Source organism: Dama dama, chromosome 5, assembly GCF_033118175.1.
Source record: "Dama dama isolate Ldn47 chromosome 5, ASM3311817v1, whole genome shotgun sequence".
NCBI classification, from domain to species: Eukaryota; Metazoa; Chordata; class Mammalia; order Artiodactyla; family Cervidae; genus Dama; species Dama dama.
Genome location: NC_083685.1, coordinates 96,676,054 through 96,701,801, shown reverse-complemented (window position 1 = coordinate 96,701,801; position 25,748 = coordinate 96,676,054). Strand labels below are relative to the sequence as shown.

The 25,748-nt window shown below is 50.7% G+C and overlaps 1 protein-coding gene across 3 annotated transcripts; it reads right to left on the bottom strand.

Moving 5' to 3' along the window:
- Positions 1 to 82: 82 nt before the first annotated feature.
- On the bottom strand, positions 83 to 22,025 carry PELP1 (proline, glutamate and leucine rich protein 1). Of its 3 annotated transcripts, none has more exons than XM_061143266.1 (17): positions 21,630 to 22,024; positions 13,259 to 13,323; positions 12,772 to 12,877; positions 9,901 to 10,050; positions 9,598 to 9,669; positions 4,857 to 4,916; positions 4,417 to 4,567; positions 4,117 to 4,246; positions 3,948 to 4,035; positions 3,489 to 3,577; positions 3,293 to 3,409; positions 3,034 to 3,181; positions 2,770 to 2,929; positions 2,170 to 2,225; positions 1,839 to 2,045; positions 324 to 1,736; positions 83 to 222 (listed from the first exon to the last, which is right to left on the bottom strand). In XM_061143266.1, exons 1-17 carry the CDS (start codon positions 21,876 to 21,878, stop codon positions 130 to 132), a joined length of 3,354 nt encoding a protein of 1,117 aa, XP_060999249.1. In that variant the 5' UTR covers positions 21,879 to 22,024; the 3' UTR covers positions 83 to 129. The 3 variants fall into 3 exon arrangements, with proteins under 3 accessions (XP_060999249.1, XP_060999251.1, XP_060999250.1); XM_061143268.1 differs by lacking the exon at positions 21,630 to 22,024 and adding an exon at positions 21,473 to 21,541 and having other exon boundaries at positions 89 to 222; XM_061143267.1 differs by having other exon boundaries at positions 90 to 216; positions 21,630 to 22,025.
- Between the last annotated feature and the right edge of the window lie 3,723 nt (positions 22,026 to 25,748).

Genomic DNA, 25,748 nt, shown 5'->3' with positions numbered 1-25,748 from the left:
GGGTACAGGCCAAGCCCAGCAGACACCTGGGCTTCTGGCTGGGGACAGCATGGTGGCAAAAGGCAGAGGCAGCAGTCGCTACTGAAGGATGTAAATTTATTGGAAAAGAAAAGGGGGGGTGGGGTGGGGCTAGGAGTCAGGCTCTGAGGCAGGTGGCGGCTTCTCGTCGTCCGGGGGGCAGTCAATGAAGTCGGCCAGCATGGCAGCAGTGTCACCCTGCTCCTTCCAGGGACAAACAAGAAGTTCAGAACAGTGGCAGGCACAGACCCAGCGAGTCAGGATGCGTGTCGCTCCCGCCCCTCCTCCCCGAGGGGCCCCCTCACCTTCTCCGGGGGGAGAGCTGCCGCCTCCACCTCCACCTCCGCCGCTGCAGACGCCTCTGGTGGGGGTGATACCTTCTCACCCCCACCCTCAGCCCCCTCTTCCAGCAGGGTTGGTGGCCCAGAGGGCTCCTCCTCCACAAGCTCCTGAGGCGGTGGCCCTGCAGGGGGGCTCCCCCCTTCCCTCTCCATCTCCCCCTGGGAGGGGAGCACCTCAGGGGCCAGCGTGGGGGCGGTCTCAGGCCCAGGCGCCTCCTCGGTCCCAGGCTCCTCCACTTCCAACAGCAGCCCGGGTTCCAGTCCTGGCTCCGGAGGCCCCTTGGGAGACTCGGCGGGGGGCAGCGCTGGAGGCGGCAGGCTCGGGGGCACAGGCCCTCCTCCTTCCACCTCCCCGCCTGCCGGGCCGAACTCCACTTCTTCCAGCTCTTCCAGCTCCTCGTCCTCCTCCTCGTCCTCCTCATCCTCCAGCTCACCTTCCTCCTCCTCAAACTCCTCCTCAAACTCCTCCTCCTCCTCTTCCTCCTCCTCAAAGTACTCCTCTTCCTCCTCCTCGTCCTCCTCGAAATCCTCCTCCTCGTCCTCCTCCTCGTCTTCCTCCTCCTCCTCCTCGTCTTCCTCCTCCTCCTCATCACTGCTGTTGATGTTAATGACTGTCAGGTCTTCTTCCAGGGCTGGGGGGCCTCCCCCACCAGGCGTCCCTTCCGGAACCAGCTGGGGTGGCGGCAGCGTCACCGGGCCGGGAACAGGAGGCGGGGGAGGGGGCGGGAGCGGCCCCGGGGCTGCAGGCAGCTCTTCTGGCTCGTCCTTGGCGGGCACAGGAGGGGAGGCTGCAGGTGGCCCAGTGGGGGCTACTGGCGGGGGCGTGGTGCCCGAGGGGGGCGGGGGCGGGGGCGGCAGCCCCTCAGGCACGATCACCACGCTGTCATCAGAGTCGCTCTCCAAGGAGATTTCCACGTCGGACGCCTCCTCCTTGTCATAGTGGACAAAGGCTGGTCTGGGCACTCGCCCCCCGAAAGTCTCATCTGGCGGGACGGTAGGTGGGGGGCTGCCACTCGGGGCCAGGACAGCGTCCTCACTGGAGCCTGCCCGGTGGTTCTCAGGGCCAGGAAGGAGCCGGGGGGGTACAGACACCAGGCCTGGCACAGACAGGCCCAGGTGGTTGGCTGTGGCTGGAGGTCCAGGGCGTGCGGGGGGCAGGGGGCCTGCCGGGGGCATGGGGCCTGCAGAGGGCATGGTGCCCGCAGAGGGCAGGGGGCCTGGCGTGTGGAAGGCTGGAGCCCTGAAGGGAGCTGGAGCCTCAGGAGGCGGGACTGGGGCCGGGGCGGGGCAGGTGGGGCCCAGAGACTGCAGGGGAGGAACTCGGGGGTGGGTCAGAGCCGCACAGGTCACCAGAGCTTCTGAGCAGAAGGAGGAGACCTGGGGGAAGAAGGGGCGAGAGCAAGGGTCAGGACACGGGCTCTCAGTACTGGGGGCGCGCAGGGCCAACACCGAGGTGGACGCGGCCCGCGTAGCAGTTACCTCCAGGCTGTCCTCGCGCTGGCCCAGGGAGAAGGCCCGCAGCGCGCAGGCGAGAGGCGGCGGGCAGCGAGGCGAGGGTGCCAGCAGCAGGGCCAGCAGCAGGCGGTAGAGCTCGCGGCGGCAGTGGGAGCTGGTGTACGGGGAGCTGCCGAGGGCTTCGCCCTGCTGGACACCCATGACCAGGGGGAGCACCAGCTCGTGCAGTCGCTGCAAGGACAGAGCGCACAGCTGGAGACGCCGCCAGACGACCCGCCCGTCCTCCAGGGCCTGCGCCCAGGTCCGAATGAACCCCCACCAGTACCCCTTCCAGCGGGGACCAGGCTCCCCTCACCCTGTGAGTCTCCTCCTTGATGAGAGGCCCGCACATGAGGATGGTCCGGCTGAGGCCTGGGGGAGGAGATGAGCGTGAGAGGCTGACACGACGGGCGGCCCAGGGCAGCACCCGCTCTGCCCACCTCGGGCAAGTCACGTGACTCCTGTTTTCTCAACTATAAAATGGGGCTCATGAGTGGACCTCTACTACACAAAGCTGTGAACATTATGTAATTCAGACGGAGATACATTCTAAACGTGAGTTTACACATGAAGAGTGCTGGAGGGCAGTGCACATGCGGGACCCAAAGGAAAGTCACTTCTGCTTCCAGCAGCGGGCCTGGGGTGTGCAAGCTCTGCTGGGCAGGGGTCTTGTCCTTTTCCTCCCCTGCCCTCCGGGACACACGAGCACACGCCGTGAACAGAGGATGTGCAAACAAAAATACCTGAGACCCATCCAACAGCAGGACCCACCTGCAGCCCTGGGGAGAGTGCGGCCCCTCGGCAGGCTCTTAGCCGGGTCTGCGTGTTTTCCACCCCCCCCTCACCAGGACAGCCGGTCCCTCCAGTGCTCCCAGACCCTCCCAGCCCCGAGGTGCCGGGCACAGGCCTCACCCACCTCTCAGTGCGGCTGCACACACATCGCTGTTGGCATTGCTGTCCCCTTTCCGGTGGCTGGGCGGGGCCATGGCCTCCCCCACGTCCAGCTTCAGCTTCTTGGGAGCACTAGGCTTCCCAGTCTGCAAACCCCCGTCAGGGCTTCCCCGGGGGCTGCGCAGCTGGCGGGGAAGGGAACACAGATCACACACCAGCCGGCAGGAAGGCAGGACGGTCGGGAGGCTGGATCGAGTGAGGACCAGGGGCACGGGGAGGCCTCTCTCACCCTGAGGGCGTCCGCTGGCGGGGAGATGTCGCTGAGCAGGTGGGAGAGCAGGGCCTCCCCCGAGGCGCCCCCCTGCAGCACCCCCGCCGAGGCCCCGCACACCTGCACCCAGAGCTCCAGGACAGCGTACACCTTGGTCCGCACGGTGCTGCAGGGGGCGCAGAGGGTGCCTGTGAGGGGGAGGCCACGCCGCCGCCCCCAGCCCGGCAGCGCCCGCGCACCACCACCCCTCCTCTCTATTCCCTTCCTGGACAGTCACCTGTAGGGCCTCTCTTGGCCTGGTCCAAGGTTCTCCCTCCCAATGCTCCAGGCATTGAGGACCTGGGGAAGCAGGCGGCTGATCAGAGCCCCGAAGCGCAAGAGCCGTGCTCCACACCTGGGGGTGAAGACAGAACGGTGACCCCCGCTCCCAGCACGTCCCAAACCCCGTGCCACTTCCTCCCGACCCCACTCACGCGAGGATGAGTGCCGAGAGCAGGTCCAGGGCTTCAAGGTGGAGAGAGGGCAGCAGCAGCAAGCGCAGGGGGCCGTCTCCCAGCAGACTCTGTGGGGAAAACCGGCAAATGAGGAGTGGGGCAAGACTGCATACACGTGGGTGAGGAAGCCACCCCGGCCCAACTCCCCCGACAGGATGAAACACCGTCCTCGACAGACCGGGGAAGGACGATGGGGCAGGCAGGCTGGAGCCCTCGGCGGTGACTCGGTGGACGCCCAGCTCACTGTCGCCTGGGGAAGCACCTGCTCCAAGCGCTCCCACAGCACGGGAGCCCATTCATGCCGGCGGGCGCAGGTCAAGAGCTCGGAACTAAGAGCAGCTGGACGAGTCAGGACCACGCACTGTGGGAGCCCCAGCCTGCCTGCCTGGCCGCCCAGGGTCCCGGAGAGGGGCTGCCAGCGGGGCCGGCTCCACTCACGACATTCTTGGCGCTGACACTGAGGGTCCGGCAGATGAGATCCAGGATGTCCTGCACGGGGACGGTCACTGGTGCCCCGAACTCGGAGCTGGAGAGGATCGAGCAGGGAGGCCCTCAGCGTGGGGTCCCCAGTGCGGCCCTCTGCCTCCCGCCTCACTCCCTCACGCACCTGAGCATGAGCCCCAGGCAGCGGGCCAGCCCCGAAAACCTCTGCCGCAGCCGGAGGAGGGTGTGGGCGTCCGCATCTTCTGAGGGGGACAGCAACGTTTCCGCCCCAGGGCTCTCGTACTGCATGGGCGCTGGACAGACACAGCCACCTGTACTTGCCGCCCCGCCTCCATTCAGGTGGAGGACCCATCCACATTCTACCTACTGCCTTTTGCCTAGAACTCAGCAGCCCCCCTTCCCTGGACCAGTCCCCTGGTCCCCTCACCCCACCCCCCGCCCCGGAGCGTCAGCCGGGCCCTACCTGCCTCTGCGCCCTCGTACAGGCCCCCGAGCAGGCTGTGCAGAGAGGCCAGCAGGCTGCGCAGCTCCTGCTCCCAGCTGTCCGTGTGCTTCAGGCCCTGGGAGAAGCCGGCCCCCAGAGACGGCAGCCGGGAGTAACACTCGCAGGCCAACTGCCGGAGAGAGGGGGGACCCAGTCAGGAGGGAATCAGCCCAGTCGTGGATCCCAACCCCACCAGCGCCCAGGAAGATGGAGGTCAGAGCACCCGAAGGAGAGATGGAATGGAAGAAGGGGCAAAAAGACACAGATGGAGACTGGGAGGCAGAAGCCCCTACTGGTGTGTACTGTGCGTTAACAGGGAGGGGAATGAGGACACAGAGGGAGTGGCAATGGAAAACAGAGGTGGGGGGAAGCACCAGCTCAGACCCCAGGCTCCCCGCTGTCTCCCTCCTTCCCCTTACCTGCTGGAGTTGAGGGCTCAAGGCATCCACCCGTGAGAGGAAAAATGAGGCCAGCTTGCCCTGGATCATGGGGAGGGAGAGGGGGAGGCTGGGGAGTCAGCTCTAAGGGGCAGATTCAGAGCCCCGGCCCTCCCAGCAGCAGCGTCCAGGCCCAGGATCTCAGGCCTTTCTCTCTCCTGCAGATGAGGAAGCAACGCACCCTCAAGGGTGCCGCGCCCAGGAGCAGACGCCCACTCGTGGTAGAAAATGAATGCCGACCCCTGTCCTCAGCCTCCCCGCTTGGGGGCTGTGTCCCACAGACCATGGGGCCCCTCCTCCAACGTTTGCAGAGTGACAGTCATCACCCGCAGGCCCAGAGGACACAGCACTGAACAGCAGGCGCCTCCACACCCCAACTCCCTGCCAGCTCAGACCAGGAGCACCGGGCCTGGGACGGGAGCAGTGAGAGCAGCACAAAGTCGACAGAGAAGGGAAGGTAGACCAGCAAGACGGGGGCAGTGAGCTCAGAGCAGCAACCAGCCAGTCAGTCACCAGGACCCGGCTGCTGCCTGGCGGCGCCCACGAGAAAACATATAACTGGGGCCCCACTTATCTGGGGGCAGAATCAAAGGGACCTGTGAACACGGACGGGAAAAAACCATTTTCACTTGCCTATAAATAAAATGTAAATTTTTCTTTCAATTGTAAACGGAGACAAAAAGCCACAGTAGTATTAGCAGTCCCTTTGTCACCAGCAGAGATCTTTCACTTTCACTTCACATCACAGCTGTCAACAGGCATCTCATTCAAGGGCATCACTATCATGAAACTTCAGGAGTCATCAGACCTGCTGCTGGATTCTGTTACTTGACATGTTAACAAAGATGTGCATTCTATCACACTTTCCCTACAATTCCATGTATTTTACTAATTGAAAAACATCCAAAGACGAGATCCATGGCACAAAAAGACTAAGAACACTGAAGCAGAAAAGGATTTCCACCGTCAGTGGGTGTAACAGGAGGACAAATGTGTGAAAAATCATGACCCGGAACCAAAGAGGGCAGCTCTGGAGGGACTGAGCTGGGAGGCAGGACTGAGCTGGGCTTGGGAGAAAGTGGAGGAGGCAGGTAAGGAGACGGAGGGGCCAACACAGTGAGGAGAGTGACAGTCTCCCACGGGGCCCATGGAGAAGCAGGCTGGGCCTTAAATCCCAGGCGAGTATGTATGGACCCCACCGGGATCGGGGCATCACAGGCACAAAAGTCAACTTCCAGAAAACAAGGCAGACAGCAGGGAGAAGCAGGCGCAGAGCCCAGCAGAGTAAAGTTCAGGAGCCACCCTTCAGGGCTCCCTGCTGAGGCTCTGGGGCAGGAACCACACCTGGTTTTCCAGGCTCCACTGCAGGACTCTCAGTGGGAGAGAGAGGAGCACTGTGACAGCTGATCCCAGGGTAGGAGAAGGCCTACAACGACCTAGACAGCACTTTCACGTCTGGTGGGACAGGGCTCTGAACACTTCAAACCAAAAGCAGCAACCACCCGCTGGGCTCCTGACCGGCTTCTCCAGTGATGCTATTTCTTAGAGTCACCAAAGCCTCATCCACACTGGCGCTCAGCCCTTTGGACCAACTTCCTGCTCACACTCTTCCTGAGACCCAGGAAGCCAGATCGCTGAGGCCAACAAAGGTCTGCTTATGTGCCTGCGGTCAAGCAGAGTGCAGGGACACGGCCCTGACCACACAGTTCCACCAGAAATGACCTGCAATGCAAACCAAAGTAAGGCAAACCAAGGCTCACTTGGGACATTTCACCAGGAACGAAAGCACGTGTGCGTACATGGTATGTCCTGGTGCCCTCAAGAGGGGGTGAGTTTTCCCACTCATTCCAGAACAAATAATCAATGTGTTGAGGAGGAGGAGAGGTGAAGCCTGGATAGACTGACTTCATGGACCCAGAAAGCTGAGATGCCTCATTTGGGAGGAGTCCTGAACTTGGAGACGGCAGCTGCCCTAGAAGCTTCTAGGGGGTGGAACAGAGAGCAGATACACACTCTAGCTATCCACTTCCCAAGCACTGGTCTGCAAGATGTTCCAGTACAAACTGCCCCTGGGGCGTCTGTGCACGACAGATTCATGTCTGCCATGCTGGCAACAGACAAAGCCAAACTCCTAACAGACGGGCATTCTCCAGAAGACGCTGTGTCCTCAGAGAAATAAAGGCATACGGATGCTGTAACAGCATAAGTTCTGTTGCTTGGTTTGGACAGGGTACTCAATATGCAGGCCATGGCTTCAAAAATGCCATCTGACAAGAGGCTGTGAGTTATAGATCAATTCTCCTGACCAATCACAATGAAAATTAAGGGCCCTAGCTTCCCCGGTGGCTCAGTGGTAAAGAATCCATCTGCCAAGGCAGGAAACTTGGGTTCGATCCCTGGGTCAGGAAGATCCCTTGGAGAATGAAATGGAAACCCGCTCCAGTATTCTTGCCTGGAAAACCTATGGACAGAGGAGCCTGGTGGGCTACAGTCCACAGGTTGCAAAAGAGTCAGACACGACTGAGCGACTAAACAACAAGCAGAGGACTCACAGACAGTCTAGTCTGACTACTCAAATCCTGACCCCAGAGGTAACACTCAGTTCTCCCTTCACTTTCTGGGGGGGATGCAGAGACACTGATGCTGCTGCTGCTGCTGCTAAGTCACTTCAGCCATGTCCGACTCTGTGCGACCCCAAAGACGGCAGCCCACCAGGCTCCTCTGTCCCTGGGATTCTCCAGGCAAGAATACTGCAGTGGGTCGCCATTTCCTTCTCCAGGAGGGAGACACAGATAACCCCAAACCAAGCTCAACAGAAGCAGGCTTATGCAGTAAAATCTCACAAACCGTCACCAGTAAGAGTCAAAGACACAGAGCTAGCCTGTGTAATTCGAGAAGTTAATTTACAGTTTTAGAAGAAAGGCAGTTTTAACTAAGTAAACTCTAGTAAAAAAACAAAACAAAAAAATTCAGTAAAATCCAAATGCCTTCGTGACAAAGTCCTGCCCTGCTAACCAAAGATTCTATCACTTGCCAGGAGTGGCATTCCTATGAAAACAAGACATCAATAAGGACATGGCCCCACGTTCACGGAGAAATACCACGTGCTCTGGGGCTTTTCAAATACTGCAAGTCACCAGTAAGGACACTCCCAGACCACAGCACGGGTGCCCGCGACACGCTCACAATCCTTCCCATGCCACCAACAGCGGAGCAGAGCCACCGTCAGTGTAGAAGCCTAGCTGCCAGTCCTGTCCACATTCTTAAAACCACCTGTGGAGTTCGGTTTGGTGAAAAAAACAGGCTTGAAGGGCAAGCAATTCCTGCTCATACCCTGGTTTGACAACTACAGATACATAGGCTTGTGTCAGTCAAACCATTCTGGGCCCCTCTCCTGTTTCATTTGGTGACAGCAACTCCACAGAATTACTGTAAAATGAGATGACGCATGGCAGACATACAGCAGAGGACCTGGCAAGTCGTGGGTACCAGCCCTCTTTCTGTTTCTTTTTACTTTTTTGACTTGGTCACAGAACTATGTGATTTGACTTTCAAGAAAACCTGAACGGCAAACTCCCCCTTAACTAGCAATACCGAGTATAGTAATGTCATTTACTGTGATTAATCACATGAGTTACACAAATTATTAATTTGCCACTAATTCCAGTTCTCCACAGATCTGTGCTTCCATCTGAGAAAACCCAGTGGTTTGTCAAGCAATGATGAGTATACCAAAGCAAGAGAGAACATTTAATCAGGAGAGGAACACCTATTTGTTCTTAGGTACGAGTTGGCAACAGAATTATCCTACAGACAACAAATGTACCAATCCCAGAGGCCCTTTAACTGTTACTGCTTTGGCTGAATCTGATGACCATTTATATTTGTTTTTGTTATCTCCTTAAAAATAAAACTCTAATTCTTTCGCGGACCTCCTTCCTCCCGCCTGGACCCACGTCCACCCTGCCTATTTGACTGAGCACGGCCCTGCTGCTCAGCGCCCCTCACACGGCCACCACAGCCCAGGGAACCGGGTGGGGAAGGGACAGAGGGAGATCAGTCAGGAGCAGGAGAGGAAAGTGCTGGGGAAGCTGACGTAGGGAAATACTAAGTCAGGAAGGTTTCTTGGAGGCAGTTACAACAAGTTTTAGGAACAGAGTAAAACAGGATGGTAGGAAAATGGGCAGGGCATCCTAGAGGTACAGAGAAGGCAGGGCAGAGAGAGGAGAGTCCGGGGGAGAGTCTGGGCTTGGCCTCAGACCTTAGGCAAGTTATTTAATTTCGGTTTCTTCATCTGTGAAAATTAAATGAGAATGTATTTAAAGCTACGAGGTGAGGGCTTCCCTGGTGGCTCAGTGGTGAAGAATCTGCCTGCCAATGCAAGAGACATGGTTTGATCCCTACACTGGGAAGATCCCACATGCCACGGATGTCTAGGCCCGTCTGTTCTCAGAACCTGGGAGCCGAAACTACTGAAGACCAAACACCCTACAGCCCTGCTCCACAGCAAGAGAAGCCACTGCAATGAGAAGCCTATGTACAGCAATGAAGACCCAGCACAGCCTAAAATAAATAAATGATATCATTAGAAACTTTTAAAAAATAAGTAAATAAAGCTACCAGGTGATATAATTAGAGCTGGGGAGACAGATGCTTATAAATCTTCAGGAACCTTTAGACAGCAATCGTGTTGGTAGGAAGAAGAGTTTTTATGAACACTTACTTTGAGAGACCCACACGCCCGAGGAAAATGGGTCATACAGGCCTTCATTCCTTCCAGCGCTGAGAGCTCGCACTGTGGGAAGAACAGATGGTCGGGCAGAGCCCAGCGCCCCCAGAACCCATCCATCTCCACCCCACCACCCCTCAGGGTCTCTTCTCCTTACACTTTTTTTCAGCCCCTGCCTCTTCTCACTTCTTCAATCCCATTCCCCAATCACTTCCCATCAAGTCCTCTAATCCAGTGGGTGTGAATGACAGCAAGCACTGGAGGGGCCCAGGGTAGAGGAGCTGGGAGGCGGCTCACCTCTGGTCTGAGACCCAGCAGGGAGGTGAGGAGGCCGGGGAGGTGGTTCATGGAGATGTCCCGGAAGACTGCAGGAAGCTGGGCCGCGTACCGGAGTAGGTCCTTCAGCACAGTCACAGCCAGCTCCATGGTGGGGGGCGGGTCCTGGGACTAAACAGCAAGAACAGCCCACGCTCCCACCTGGCCATCAAGGTCACCGAGAGGAGGAGGAACGAGCCACATGACAACATGGAGCTTCCGACAAACTCCACAGCGACTGCCCCCATTCCCGTCAAATCCCCTGGGGACAGAGTGTATCAGAGACACGGAGCAACCGAGTAACACATTCATCCAGAGAAAGGATGTGTGCGCACACTTTAGGACCGTGGTGTCGGGGTCCTAGAAATGTTCGGGGGGTGGGGGGAGAAAAAGTAATGAAGTCACACCTTAAAGATCTCACTAAATGATCTCAAGAGTTTCTTGTTGCTCCCACACCACAATCTCCTTGCTAGGATGGAGAGGAGTTCTTCCCGGACCAAAGTCTCAACCACAACAGAGCCACCCCATCTCGCCAAGCTTACGTGTGGCTGGCTCAAACCTACCCTGAACTCATGGAGGAAAAATGGTTTGAAGTCTGAGGACTTTTCCTAACAAATTAACATATACCTAAGGAAAAAGTGTTCAGCACATTACCTCCTGCTAGACCAGTGGCCACATGTCAGTGAAACAAACAAGAACCCTTGTGAGGAAGTCAGACTCGGTGGGTTTACCAGCCACAAACGGGCCTCAACACCACCTGGCACTCCCACTGCGTCTCTCACTGTTAGCTCCCTCCGCTGCTCAGCTCTTCTCTGGCACCATCCCTTCTGTGTAACCTGACCTACGATTTCAGAGAAGCCTGAAGCCCAAAGATGGGAACTCCCTCAGCTTCCCACCACCAAACTGAAAACTCCATCTCGGTCCTCATCCCACCAGAGGGGGTGTTCCTCCATCTGGGGACAATCCCTCCCCCACCCCTTCCTCTCAGAAGCCCCTCACACTGTTAACTAGCTCCCTGTCTCCAGCCCCCTCAGGAGGATGCCTCCCACTGGCATTTGTGCCTGCTCCCATCCTAAACATCTCTCCCACCATGAAAATCCTCTCCTGAGCCCGTACTCCATGTGCCTGATCTCAGGTGTTTCCGCGCTTCTCTCTCCTACCAGTGAAGCCAGATGTCTTGACAGGACTGTCTATCTTCCCCAGTCCCAGGCCTTCTCCCGCTCACTGCTCATCCCAGGAAAATCTGGCTTCAGTGTCCACTGCTCTGCTTTTCTGCTGCCAATCCTGTCTCCACATGGTGGCCAGAGTGGCATTTCCAAATGAAAATCTGCTCACATCACCACCACCACCACCTCCTTCCCCTTGCTCAAAACCTTCCATGAATTCCCGCTGTTCCAAGAATAAACGCCAAACTTCTTAATATGCTTACACCACCACACATGGCCTAGTCTCTGTCTACCTACTTCCCCAGTTGCATCTCATCAACCCTTGCCACACCCGCCTGCTTATAATTCTTCAAATGAGTCAAACGCCTTTTCTCTCAGGGCTTTTGCACACTTAGAACACTTCGAAACTTTCTCAGCCCAATGTACTCCTACTCATCAGAGCAGAAAAGCCCTCCCTGAACCACTGACCCTGATTGCCACACACACACCACCCTGGTCTGGCTCAGAGTCTCTCGTTAACATGCTTTCAGAGAACTGTATTTTTCTTTACCTCCAGAGCACCCACCAGTTTAGTTCTTCACACTCATTGTATAATTATTCTCTTCCACTAGAACACAGGTCAGCAAACTCTGGTCTGTGGATGCCTGTTTTTGCACAGCCCACAGTCTACAAATGACTATTACATTTTTTAAAGGGTTGAAAAACAAACCAACAAAGAAACACTTGACAACAGAAACTATGGGCATTTCTGGCTGTCCAATGGAAGAACTCCTTGTTTCTGCTGTAGGGGGCTTAGGTTTGACCCTGGGTTGGGGAACTAAGATCTCACAGCCTATGCAGCACAGCAAAAAAAAAAAAAAAAAACCAACCAGAAACCATATATGGTTCATAAAACCTACAATATTTTACTATCTGGAAACACCTACAGTTTCCCAACCCCTGCAAGAGACTCTAAACACCATGAAAGCAGGGTCCAACTGCATCTCCCTACCATCTCTCCAGAACTCAGCGCACAGCCTGCCGTGTGTGCCCAGAACACACTTGTGGAAGAACGAAGTGGGGATGTCATCAAAGGATGTAAAATAGAAACAAATTTAAATGTTAAAAAGAGGAAGAGATCCATGGCTGATTCATGTTGACATATGGCAAAAACCACCAAAATACTGTAAAGTAATTAACCTCCAATTAAAATACATTATTTTTTAAAAAAAGAGGAAGAGAGGAGTAGAAAAAAAAAATTGGGGAATTCTCTGGTAGTCCAGTGGTTAGGACTCTGAGCTTTCACCGCCAAGAGTGCGGGTTCAGTCCCTGGCTGGGGAACTAAGATTCCCACAAGCCACACGGTGCACAGTCAAAAAAATAAAAATAATTTAAATAAGCAAATTCTAAAAATCCAACACCTGAAGAAAGGAGCTTCAGAGATGTCACTCATTAGAAGAGCTCACAAGGAAGTGAAACAGTCAGAGGTCACAGTGAGTGTGTGAAAGGTCAGATGAATTAAAATAAGCCAGTGGATAAAAATAACAAAATCTTTAAAAGCATGTTTCTATTTGCGGCTTATCCTGCTAGAAAGAACCTGCCCGGAACTGAAAGTATCCACCTCAATGTAGCGCTGTGTCTGAATGGAGACCAGGGCGCGGCTGGGGGCGGGGGCGGGGGCCAGGCGGTGGCCGGGCGGTGGACTCACCTGCAAGATCTGCTGGATGCTGCGGAGCCAGGAGACGCAGTGCTGCTGGAACATCTCCGTGGGGCTTTCCCCCACCAGCAGCGACAGCAGACACAGGCCTTCAAACCTGGTAAGACAGAGGTAAGTGACGACACAGGAGAGGTGGCCAGACTGCACAGAAAGCCATTCAGTGCCCTCTTACTCTCACTGGGCAGAGTGAGACCTGACTCCAGATCCACGGCAGCTTCTCATTCCCGAGATACTCGCGGACTTGGAGTGAGGCATGGGCAGCAAGGGAAGAAGCGCACAGAAGGTGGGCTGAGGGACTCTCAGAAGCCGCCATAGGTGGGGTTCAACGCAAGTGAGCTCATGAAAAGAATCAAACTCTCCACCTTGGGAATGGAGAAACCTCCTGGCTCCATGGGGTGGTGACGATGGATGGACAGATGGATGGCCCTCTTCCTAAAGAAACATCCCCCCTGGAGAAAAAACAGGGTTAGAGACTTACCGAGTTTTGATAGAACTGAGACGAGCATTACTGAGACCCACCAACGCCCCAACAGCAGAAAGGTTCTGGAGGAAAGAAAACAGTCAGGAACAGGATGCTAAAGACACAGGATTTCTCCAAGCCCGTCCCTGCCCCAGCCTTTCCAGCCTGTTCTAAGTCATACCTCCAGTGAAGCCCAGAGACCATTCCCCTTGACGCCTTCAGCCTCTGCCCTATTTTCAGTAGGGGGCACACACAGCAGCCTGTCCCATGGGCTTTCCTCAAGTCACATCTCATCTGGCCCTCCCACTTCCCACCCAGCAAATCAGGGCTACACAGAGGGCTAGTCAGTCTGACAGCCCAGCGGCCAGACTTCAAAGACAGGCTCCTGCCCCTCTGTCTCCCAGGGACATCACTGAGCACAAAGGGGCATCCCTAAGTGCGTGCTGACTGGACACGGAACTCGTGATCCCTTACTCCTTCACCCCATATCCTCTTCCTGGTCTGGCTTCCTTCGAGCCGCTAATACCCACACAGACAAGTCAGAGAGAACCTCCTTCCGACACATTCTGGGAGCCCTGAAAAGAGGTTCCCTCTTCAGGTCCCCCACAAGTAATCTCTCCACCCTCTGAAGGGCCAGACTCCTCTTGACAGCCCTGTTATCTTCCTAACCGTACTCTTCACTCATTCTCTCAACAAACACATCTTATGCACTGAGTCAGATAAAGGAATCCAGAGCTGAGTAAAAGAAATAAGGTCCCTGGTTCTCATGAAGGGGAAGTGTTGATTCACTCAACATTTATTTACCTACTTCATGTGAGACATTGTTTGAGGTGCTAGTGAGCTTATATTCTACTTAGAGGACGCAGAAAATCAACAAGTGACCAAATAAGAAAAAGCATGTTGGATGGAAAGAGGAAAATAAAGTAGACTGAGGAAGGAAAGGAGAGCCTGGAGTAGGGCAGGCAGACAGCACTTCATGCGGCGTGGGCCTGAGGCCTTCTGTAAGGAGGTCACCTGAGTAGAGGAAAGCTGAGAGCGAGATGTACTGATACGCTCACATGCACTGATGGGTATAGAAAATGGTGCAGCCACTTCAGAAAACAGTCAAGCAGCTCCTCAAAGGTTAAACATCTTTTAGGTATGACACAACAATTCCACTCCGAAGTATATGCCCAAGAGAAACGAAAACATATGTTCTCATCAGAACTCGTACACAGGGCTTCCCTGGTGGTTCAATGGTAAAGAAACCGCCTGCCAGTGCAGGGGACACAGGTTCAATCCCTGATCCGGGAAGACCCCACATGCCTCGGAGCAACTAAGCCCATGTGCCACAAGTATTGAGCCTGCGTTCTAAAGCCCAGAAACAGCAACCACCAAAGCCCACCCACCCTAGAGCCTGCGCTCCGCAACAAAAGCCCCTGCAGTGAGAAGCCTGCATACCATAACTCAAGAGTAGCCCCTGCTTTCTGCAACTAAAAAGAAAGCCCACACAGCAAAGACCACCTAGCACAGCCAAAAATTAATAAATATATATATTTTTTAAAAGAACTCGTACATGAACATTCATAGCAGCATTACACGTAACAGCCAGAAAGTGGAAACAACCCAAAGTCCATCAACCATGACTGGATAAACAAAATGAAGCATATCCACACAGTGGAATATTACTTGGTCATAAAAAAGAATGAAGTTCTGAGACAGGAATGAACCTTAAAAACATTATGCTAAGGGAAAGAAGTCAGACCCCAAAAACCACATGTTCTATGATTCACTTCTATGAAATGATCAGAGTAGGCAAACCTATAGAAAAAAAAAAGTAGATGTGCAGTTGCCTATCTGCTGGACCATTGAAAAAGCAAGAGAATTCCAGAAGAACATCTATTTCTGCTTTACTGACTATGCCAAAGCATTTGACTGTGTGGATCACAATAAACTGGAAAATTCTGAAAGAGATGGGAATACCAGATCACCTGACCTGCCTGAGAAATCTGTATGCAGGTCAGGAAGCCACAGTTAGAACTGGACATGGAACAACAGACTGGTTCCAAATAGGAAAAGGAGTACGTCAGGGCTGTATACTGTCACCCTGCTTACTTAACTTATGTGCAGAGTACATCATGAGAAACGCTGGGCTGGAAGAAGCACAAGCTGGACTCAAGATTGCTGGGAGAAATATAAATAACCTCAGATATGCAGATACCACCACCTTTATGGCAGAAAATGAAGAGGAACTAAAGAGCCTCTTGATGAAAGTGAAAGAGGAGAGTGAAAAAGTTGGCTCAAAGCTCAAGGTTCAAAAAACTAAGATCATGGCATCTGGTCCCATCACTTCATGGGAAATAGATGGGGAAACAGTGGAAACAGTGTCAGACTTTATTTTTGGGGGCTCCAAAATCACTGCAGATGGTGACTGCAGCCATGAAATAAAAAGACGCTTACTCCTTGGAAGGAAAGTTATGACCAACCTAGATAGCATATTAAAAAGCAGAGACATAACTTTGCCGACAAAGGTCCATCTAGTTAAGGCTGTGGTTTTTCCAGTGGTCATGTATGGATGTGAGAGTTGGACTGTGAAGAAAGCTGAGCACCGAAGAATGATGCTTTTGAACTGTGGTGTTGGAGAAGACTCTTGAGAGTCCCTTGGACTGCAAGGAGATCCAACCAGTCCATCCTAAAGGAGATCAGTCCAGGGTGTTCATTGCAAAAACTGATGCTGAAGCTGAAACTCCAGTACTTTGGCCACCTCATGCAAAGAGTTGACTCATTGGAAAAGACCCTGATGGTGGGAGGAATTGGGGGCAGGAGGAGAAGGGGACGACAGAGGATGAGATGGCTGGATGGCATCACTGACTCAATGGACATGAGTTTGAGTAATCTCCAGGAGTTGGTGATGGACAAGGAGGCCTGGTGTGCTGCAATTCATGGGGTCGCAAATAGACACGACTGAGTGACTGAACTGAACTGAACTGAGGGGTAAAGGGCAGAGAAGTGTTCGGTGGGGGTAAACAGGGAGCAACTACCTTTAATGGACAAGTGGGTGAAAGGGTAACAAGACAGAAAAATGTACAATTTTTCCACAGGAATAAATCGTAACTTCATAATGAAGATACATGGCAACTATCACCTTAACCCATGATCAAAGTTACCACCACCAGTAATGGGACAAAGAGACATTATGTGCTGCCTGATAAAATGTAACAGGTATGTCACATCATTTCTGCAGTATTCCTGCTAAAAGTGTACAACCTGAACTTAATCACCAGAAAACAGCAGATGAACCAATCTGAGGGACATCCTATAAAATAACTACAATTCTAAATGTTAACATCATAAGAAATATTTCTCTTACTATAAAGGATACTTTTAGCACAACTGAAAAAACTGGAATAAGATTGTATCAACGCTGATTTTCTGAGTTGCATGATGGAATGTGGTCAGGTAAGGGAATGTTGTTTTTAAGGAAATAGAAGGGCATCCAATCTCCAACTTCCTCCTTTACAGTCCTAGAAAAAATATGCATTTAAAATGTTGACATTAAAAGGAATCTGGGTGAAGTGTATATTCCTTCAAATTCTCTATAAATCTCAAGTCATTTTCAAAGCAATTTTTTTTTAAAAAACAGAAAAAGAATGGGAGAAAGTACAATTGCAAACTACTCTTCTGAGGAGTTTTGCCATAAAGAGAAGTAGAGAAATGGGGCAGGAGCTGGAGGGGCACTTTATTAAAAGCAGTTTTGAGCTATATGCTGATGAAAACAACCTAACAAAGGGAAAAGCCGACAATGAAGAAGTGAACTTGCCTAAGTGGAGAGGGGATAGACGTCAAGGACAAGCAGAGGCCCGGCCTTAGTATGGGCATGAACCAGCTCACCCCTAATAATGGTAGGGACACCAGAGCACAGGGCACAGACACCAGTACGCTGGCAGACGTGGTGGTGGTGGCACCTATGCCAATTCCCACCCCACTGTTCCTCTTTTCTCAGTGAAACAGGAAGCAACGTCATCAGCTAAGAGTGAGGATGGAAAGAAGTCATCAGAGGTTGCAGAGGAAAGAAATATAACAGGACTGCTAGGCAACAGCAAGAGTCTACTTGAGATGACGATGGCCCTGAATTTAAAATGAGACCAGCCAATCCGGAAACGTGCTTTTCTCCAGCTGCAATGAGCCGCGCAGGTACATGCACCGAATGAGCAGAGTTGGATTTAACAGTCGGGGTGTTGTCAGCAAGTACAACGAAGGGAGCAGGGCAAGGAAGTAAGTATAATGGAATTTACACAGGGTGAGCAGAGAGAACACGGCAGATAATAAATTTATTTAAAATAGTTATAAACACTACAAAATAATCAAAACAGAACAATGTGACAGAAAATGACGGAAATGAGAAGGACCACCGTATGCTCAGTGCTCAGCAGGGTGCTCAGGAATGACTCCTCTGAAACGGTGGCGGGGAAGCTGGGACCTAAACACGCAGCTCACTTCCCCAGGAGATTTCCAGCAGGGTGAAGGATGTGAGGAGCCGTTGCCTCAGCTGCTGCAGAAATAAGGTCGGCCTGGGTGGCTGGAGTCCAGTTAAGACAGGCCAAGAGTTGTGCAAAAGGAGGTGAAGCGGTGACACATGTAAGGCCTGGTGCAATAAGTAACTGCATGGTTTTAAGCAGGAGAATGCTGTAATCTTGGCGCTATTTTTAAAAAGATCATTGGCTAGTGGCTAGAGAACGGGACAATACAAAGCCCTAGGGATACAAGGTGGAACAAGACACTCTGTCCTTCGAAGTATGTGCAATTACAAGGGAAATGAGATGTGGGATGTGCTTTAAAATGCTCCGGGGGCAGGGGAGGTTGGAGGCAGAGCCGGGAAAGTGAATGAATCAAGATGAGCAAAATGTTTGCTGTTAGATCTGGGTGACAGAGACAGCAAAGGTAGGGGTGGTCCAAGACACAATTTTCTTGAACTTCTACGGTGGTCCAGTGGTTAAGAATCTGCCTGCCAATGCAAGGGACACGGGTTTGATCCCTGCTCCGGCAAGATTTCACATGCCCCGACATGCCACAGGGCAACTAAGCCCATGTGCCACAACTACTAAAGCCCGTGCTCCGCAATAAAAGAAGCCAGAGCAATGAGAAGCGTGCTCATCACAACTAGTGAGTAGTCCCTGCTTTTCGCAACTAGAGAAAGCCCAAACACAGTAACAAGGACCCAGAGAAGACCCAGTGAAGCGAAAAATAATTAAGTTTTTAAAATACTATTTTCTCTATTTTTATGTCACCTGTAATTTCCCATAAATTGTTTTTTAAATTAATTTGTTTTTTAATTGAAGGATAACTGCTTTACAGAATTTCGTTTTCTGTCAAACCTCAACATCAATCAGCCGTAGGTATTACATATATCCCCTCCCTTTTGAACTTCATTAGAAGAGCTGACAAGGAAGTGAAACAGTGAAGAGGTAACAGTGAGTGAACCTCCCTCCCCAGCCCACGCCTCTAGGCTGATACAGAGCCCTGGTGTGAGGTTCCTGAGCCACACAGCAAACTCCCGTTGGCGATCTATTTTACATATGGTGATGTAAGTCTCCATATATCTCTCCCTCTCCTCCCCTCTCCCCATGTCTATAAGTCTATTCTCTATGTTTGTTTCTCCATTGCTGCCCTGTAAATAAATTCTTCAGTACCATTTTTCTAGATTCCATATATAGGCATTAGAATATGATATTTTTCTCTTTCTGACCTACTTCACTCTGTATAATAGGTTCTAGGTTCATCCACCTCATTAGAATCGACTGAAATGTGTTCCTTTTTAAGGCTGAGTAATACTCCATTATGCATATGTACAACTTCTTTATCCATTCATCTGTTGATATAAATTGGTTTTTTTTTTTAAACACCACAAAAACAAATCAAAGCCCACTTGTGTGGGTACTAAGTATATATGAAAAATGAATATATAATTTCACTATGGTGTAATAGAGTAGCCAATCATAGGTAGTTTGGAAAGGTTTCCTAAAGGCAGTGACAAACACTGAGTTGAAAAGATGTGGGGGGTTGGGGGTGGGGTGGGGAATGGAGAAGCAGCTCAGGGAGGGTTTCCAAGCAGAGGACAGTAAGCGCAAAGGCGGAGTCAGGAAAGTCCAGGTGCTTAAGAATTTTAAAAGGTAAGAAACAGGACCAGCTGTGGGAAATGGATTAAAAAAGCAAGACTGAGAGCAAGACCAGTTAGGAGACCAGTTGCTAGGACGCAAGCCAGAAATTGTGAACTGTTCTAAGGTTAGTTCCATTTTGGAACTACTAAGTTTACAGTACCTATGGGAAAGCAAAGTTGGTGATTTAAGCTTAGACGGATGTGTCAATCAATGGATCTCTTTCTCTCAAGCTCCAGGCCTATTTACTTACCCTCACCTCTCAATCTCAACTAGAAACTCTCCAAGGAAAACAACAGTGTCTTACTTATCTACTTGGATAAGTAGCTACATAACAGACAGTAAATGTCCGTTGAATGAAAATCTACAGGGACGTGAAGGAAACCCACCACATGGTTCCCGGTACTGAGAATGCAATATAACAAACACAAGTAGAAAAAAATTCAAGTTGGGCAAAATATACCCCCAAATATAATACAGGCAATAATAAAGGGGTGTCCCACAACACCCTTAGCTTCTTCACTCAAAATACTTCTAAGGGAACGGGGGGCAGGGAAGGGATGGGCTGGGAGTTTGGGACTAGTAGATGCAAACTATTACACTCAGGCTGGACAGACAGTAAGGTCCTACTGTGTAGCACGGGAAACCATATTCAACATTCTAGGATAAATCATAATGGAAAAGAATATAAAAAAGAATGGATATATAACTGAGTCACTCTGCTGTAAGGCATAAACTGATACATTGTACATCGAATACACTTCTATTAAAAATCAATGTTTCTAGACTTCAGACACTTAAAAGAATATAAGCAAGACATTAAGTTCATGTAGCTCACCCTGAGGAAGAAGGGGAAGACTTGAAAGAGATGATGAAGGAAATCACACATTTACAGGCAGAAGAGACGATAATATTTCAGAAACACTTAGGAACCACATGACTCACTGGGCTGAGCTACCAGAGGCACAGTCCTGTCACCCTCAAAGAGGACTAATGTTAATATAAATAAATGAGGTCATCAATGATAAATTTGGGGCTAGATTATTCTTCTTTCAAAGATTATTGAAACACCCAGCAGGTTGTGACAACCCTCTTCCTGGAAGGAAGCATAGAGTGGGGAAAGTCCGAGTAACAAAGGTGAGACAAGGAAGACCTCGTACCTGGGTCTTAAAGAATGGGTAGAATTTGGGGGCGGGTAAGTGGGAGAAAGATGAAGCACAGCAGATAATATTAAAGGTGAACCTATCATAGGTTAGACAGTTATGTCTTATTAGTATCTCGGTCAGATAATGGGGGATCAAGCCAGTATAGGGGCAATGGGAAAGATATGGAAAGGAGTGGACAGCTCTGAATGCTACATAAAGGATAAAATCAAAAGGAAACAGACTGCATAAAGAGGTGTGTGAGCAAGACGAAAGTGTCTAGAATGACATCTGGGTTTCAAGCTTACAGGACTGAATGGATGTTAGATTCTACTCTGTACAATCCAAAGGACCCTTCTAAGCTAGTCTACAAAGTGCTGCATGACCTGTCCACAGCCTACCCACCTCATCGCACCCACTCTCTTCCTCTCCATCTCTAAACCCCAAGCACCACGCCCTTCTTTTCAGTTCCTACCAGGGGACCTTCCCACGGAAGCTTTACGCTGACCGAACTGCCTCTTCCATTTTCCTCCCCTACCAAACCCCCTACTCATCCTTGCGGATCTCAGCTTAAACTCTGGTACCTCAGAAAAATCTCTCAGTGTTCCAGATTAGATTAGAGGGTTATACAATTCTATACAATTGTATGGAATTATTGTATACCACTATACAATTCTCACAGTGTTTCATAACATTTTGTTCATCGCCATTGCAACTATAACTGGAGCGCCCAGAATGTGGCCCTCAGTAAGAGCTCAGTAAATATTTGCTGAATACATTCATTCACTCAGTCGAAACAATCCCCAAAACAGACACTGCCGAAGGAAAAAGAAGCTAAAGATCCTACATCTAGTAAGTAAGAGGGCCTGGGATCGAACCCATTCATGAGCGTTTACCGATAGCCTAGCAACAGAGAAAACGAGGTCGTTCCTCTTCCCTGAGTTTCTTCTACTTACGGCTGATAAAGAAGTGCGTGAATCTCGTCCAGATACCCGGATCCGCCTTCTGACCCCAGCTCTCCTTCCCTCTACCCTCGACTGCATGCAGCTACAGGACAATAAGACCCCGGCGCAAAACAAACCTACCAACAGGGCCGGCGGGCTACAGACTCACCTGGGCCCCGCCCACCGTCCCATGTAGCCGCAATAAGCACATGAGCCCCGGCAAATGTGGGGCCGAGCGGGCTGGGGGATGCACGGGAGCAACGGCGGACCCCGTTCGCGGCTGCAGCAAGCCCGACACGCTCTCCAGCAGCATCAGGCGGAGACGGGGACCTGAGCCCACCGCCGAGAGACCCCCGGTCCCGCCGGGAACCCCAGCCGCGGAGCCCGCAGAGGGCCCGCTGAGAACGGCTGCCGCCATCTTCAACCGGGCTCTAGTGGTGGCGTGGCGCGATGACGCAAACACACCGCGACGGATGCTTCGAGGGGAGGGGTCGTGAGGAGGGGGCCCTGGTCCTGCGCATTGGACTCCGCGCGCCTGCTGTGAGTGAGCATGCGCGGCGTGGAAGTGCTGGGACTCAAGGCCGGACGGAAGGACCGGGTCGAGGACCGGCTGGGGGCGGGCCCGTGGGGCTTAAAGAACACGTGGTCAGGACTAAAGGCGCCAGAATCCAAAAGCTAACCTTTAATGTAACAGAGCTTCTGGACACTTTCCATGCAGACATCACTGCTACCTAAGGAACTAGTCTCCTTGTCTGAAATCATAGACATTGTTAACTACATTTACAACGAGAAAAATGATACAATACACTCGCCTTGAAAAACAAATTCAAACAACAAAGAGGGCATAAAGTAAAAAAAAAAAAAAAGGAACTCCCACCTAAGTCCTTACCCCAGTAATGGGCATACTTTCCTAATATTAGCCTACGCACAAACACATAAATACAGAGTTTATTTTAAAATAAATAGTTTAATTCCGTGCATTTAGGTCTTAAGCTGCTTAGAATTTACTTTAAGGTATGGCTCAGACGGTAAAGCGGCTGCCTACAATGCGGGAGACCAGGGTTCTATCCCTGGGTGGGGAAGATCCTCTGGAGAAGGAAATAGCAACCCACTCCAGTACTCTTGCCTGGAAAATCCCACGGGAGGAGCCTGGTAGGCTACAGTCTATGGGGTCACAAAGAGTCGGACCTGACTGAGCGACTTCACTTTATGCAAAGTATATAATTTTTTCCCCCAAATGGATAGCCCATTGTCCCTACTCTATCTAGTGAATCTGCCATTAGTTCTCCATGGACTTGAAGTAACACCACGTTAGTCTGTGCGTGCGTGCTCAGTCACTTCCGTCCTTCCAGTCGTGTCCACTCTTTGTGACCCCAGGGACCACAGCCAGCCAGGCTCCTCTGTCCATGGGATTTTCCCAGCAAGAACACTGGAGTAGGTTGCCATGGTCTCCTCCAGGGGATCTTCCCCACCCAAGGATCCAACCTGAGTCCCTGCACTGCAGGCGGATTCTTTACCCCCGAGCCACAGAGAAAGCCCCCAACATGGGTCTGTATCTGGACACTATTCTGTTTCACTGCTACATTTATTATGATTGCACCCATAACACTATTTTAATTATCATAAGTAATAAACTATCTGGTGGACAAATGCCCGCTCTACTCCAGTTTTTCAGAATTTTCCTGACTATACTTGAAAGCTGATTCTTTTGATTATGTTTAAAATTCAGTTCCCTTCCAAAAAAGTCCCACTGCTATTTTGATATGGCATTAAACTTACAGACAATATGAGGAGAAATGATGTCTTTATAAAATGATGGTTTCCCCCACCACCATAATATGGTGTATCTCTTTCATTCTTTCTGGCCTTCTTTAATATCTTTCTAAAGGGAACATTTCATGCAAAGATGAGCTCAATAAAGGACAGAAATGGTATGGACTTAACAGAAGCAGAAGATATTAAGAAGAGGTGGCAAGAATGCACAGAAGAACTGTACAAAAAAGATCTTCACGACCCAGATAATCACGAAGGTGTGATCACTCACCTACAGTCAGACATCCTGGAATGTGAAGTCAAGTGGGCCTTAGGAAGCATCATTACAAACAAAGCTAGTGGAGGTGATGGAATTCCAGTTGAGCTATTTCAAATCCTAAAAGATGATGCTGTGAAAATGCTGCACTTTAAATGCCAGCAAATTTGGAAAACTCAGCAGTGGCCACAGGACTGGAAAAGGTCCGTTTTCATTCCAATCCCAAAGAAAGGCAATGCCAGAGAATGCTCAAACTACCTCACAGTTGCGCTCATCTCACACACTAGTAAAGTAATGCTCAAAATTCTCCAAGCCAGGTTTCAACAATATGTGAAACATGAACTTCCAGATGTTCAAGCTGGTTTTAGAAAAGGTGGAGGAACCAGAGATCAAACCTCCAACTTCCACTGGATCATTGAAAAAGCAAGAGAGTTCCAGAAAAACATCTATTTCTGCTTTATTGACTATGCCAAAGCCAAAGTTTATTGTGGATCACAATAAACTGTGGAAAATTCTGAAAGAGATGGGAATACCAGACCACCTGACCTGCCTCTTGAGAAATCTGTATGCAGGTCAGGAAGCAACAGTTAGAACTGGACATGGAACAACAGACTGGTTCCAAATAGGAAAAGGAGTACATCAAGGCTGTATATTGTCACCCTGCTTATTTAACTTATATGCAGAGTACATCATGAGAAATGCTGGGCTGGATGAAGCACAAGCTGGAATTAAGATTGCCGGGAGAAATATCCATAACCTCAGATATGCAGCTACCACCACCCTTATGGCAGAAAGTGAAGAAGAACTAAAGAGCCTCTTGATGAAAGTGAAAGAGGAGAGTGAAAAAGTTGGCTTAAACCTCAACATTCAGAAAACAAAGATCATGGCATCTGGTCCCACCACTTCATGGCAAATAGATGGAGCAACAGTGTAAACAGTGGCAGGCTTTATTTTTTTGGGACTTCAAAATCACTGCAGATGGTGACTGCAGCCATGAAAAAGATGCTTACTCCTTGGGAGAAAAGTTATGACCAACGTAGATAGCGTATTAAAAAGCAGAGACATTACTTTGCCAACAAAGGTCCATCTAGTCAAGGCTATGGTTTCTCCAGTAGTCATATATGGATGTGAGAGTTGGACTGTGAAGAAAGCTGAGCACCGAAGAATGATGCTTTTGAACTGTGGTGTTGGAGAAGACTCTTGAGAGTCCCTTGGACTGCAAGGAGATCCAACCAGTCAGTCCTAAAGGAAATCAGTCCTGAATATTCATTGGAAGGACTGATGTTGAAGCTGAAACTGCAATACTTTGGCCACCTGATGCGAAGAGCTGACTCATTTGAAAAGACCCTGATGCTGGGAAAGATTGAAGGTGGGAGGAGAAGGGAACAACAGAGGATGAGATGGTTGTATGGCATCACTGACTCAATGGACATGAGTCTGAGTAAACTCTGGGAGTTGGTGATGAACAGGGAGGCCTGGCGTGCTGCAGTCCATGCGGTCACAAAGAGTCAGACACGACTGAGCGACTGAACTGAACTGAAAGTTGTCTTTATGTTAGTGTTTTTTTTAATACAGTAGCTGTAATGCCATGCAAATCGCAGCCTTTCAGTTTGAAAATCACTTTAGATATGTAGCAATATAAATCTCATTACCTTCTGGTAATGACCCTTTGACACAAATGATTCATGAGTCCAAAAGAAATGTACCAGCTAAAGCTTGAAGGGGTGAAGGGTGAGCTTAGAAGGTGGTAGGAGAACTGGAGGTGGGAGGTGGAAGCTGGTAAGGCCTGCATTTGACCTTAAAGAGGATCTCAAAACTTGTGCACATTACTTTTTGTTGCACAGAAAAGTGGAGAAGAATGAAGTCAGCTCATTTGGGGAAGATGGGGGAATATGGGAAAACAGATGGAAGAAGAATACCTTAGCTTCTTAAGTCCAGAAATGTCCATCATTCATCATCCTCCCCCAGTCTGCTCAATTTTGCCCTAGAAATGACTCTTCAGCCTGGTCCCCCTTCTCCCTTCCATTCTATTGTTCATCTTCTCTCCTTGATTAGTTTCAGTCTATGACAGTTGTGCCCCACTCCCTTCACCCTCCACACTGCCCAGAATTATCTTCCTAAAGGAGAAGTCTCATCATGCCACTCCACTCCTTGCCTTAAAGAGCAGATCCACTACTGGATCCATGTGTCTTCCTCCAGGGGAGGCTCCTGGTTCATTTCTTTAGCTGCTGAGCTGCTCCTGCTCAATCATGTCCGTCT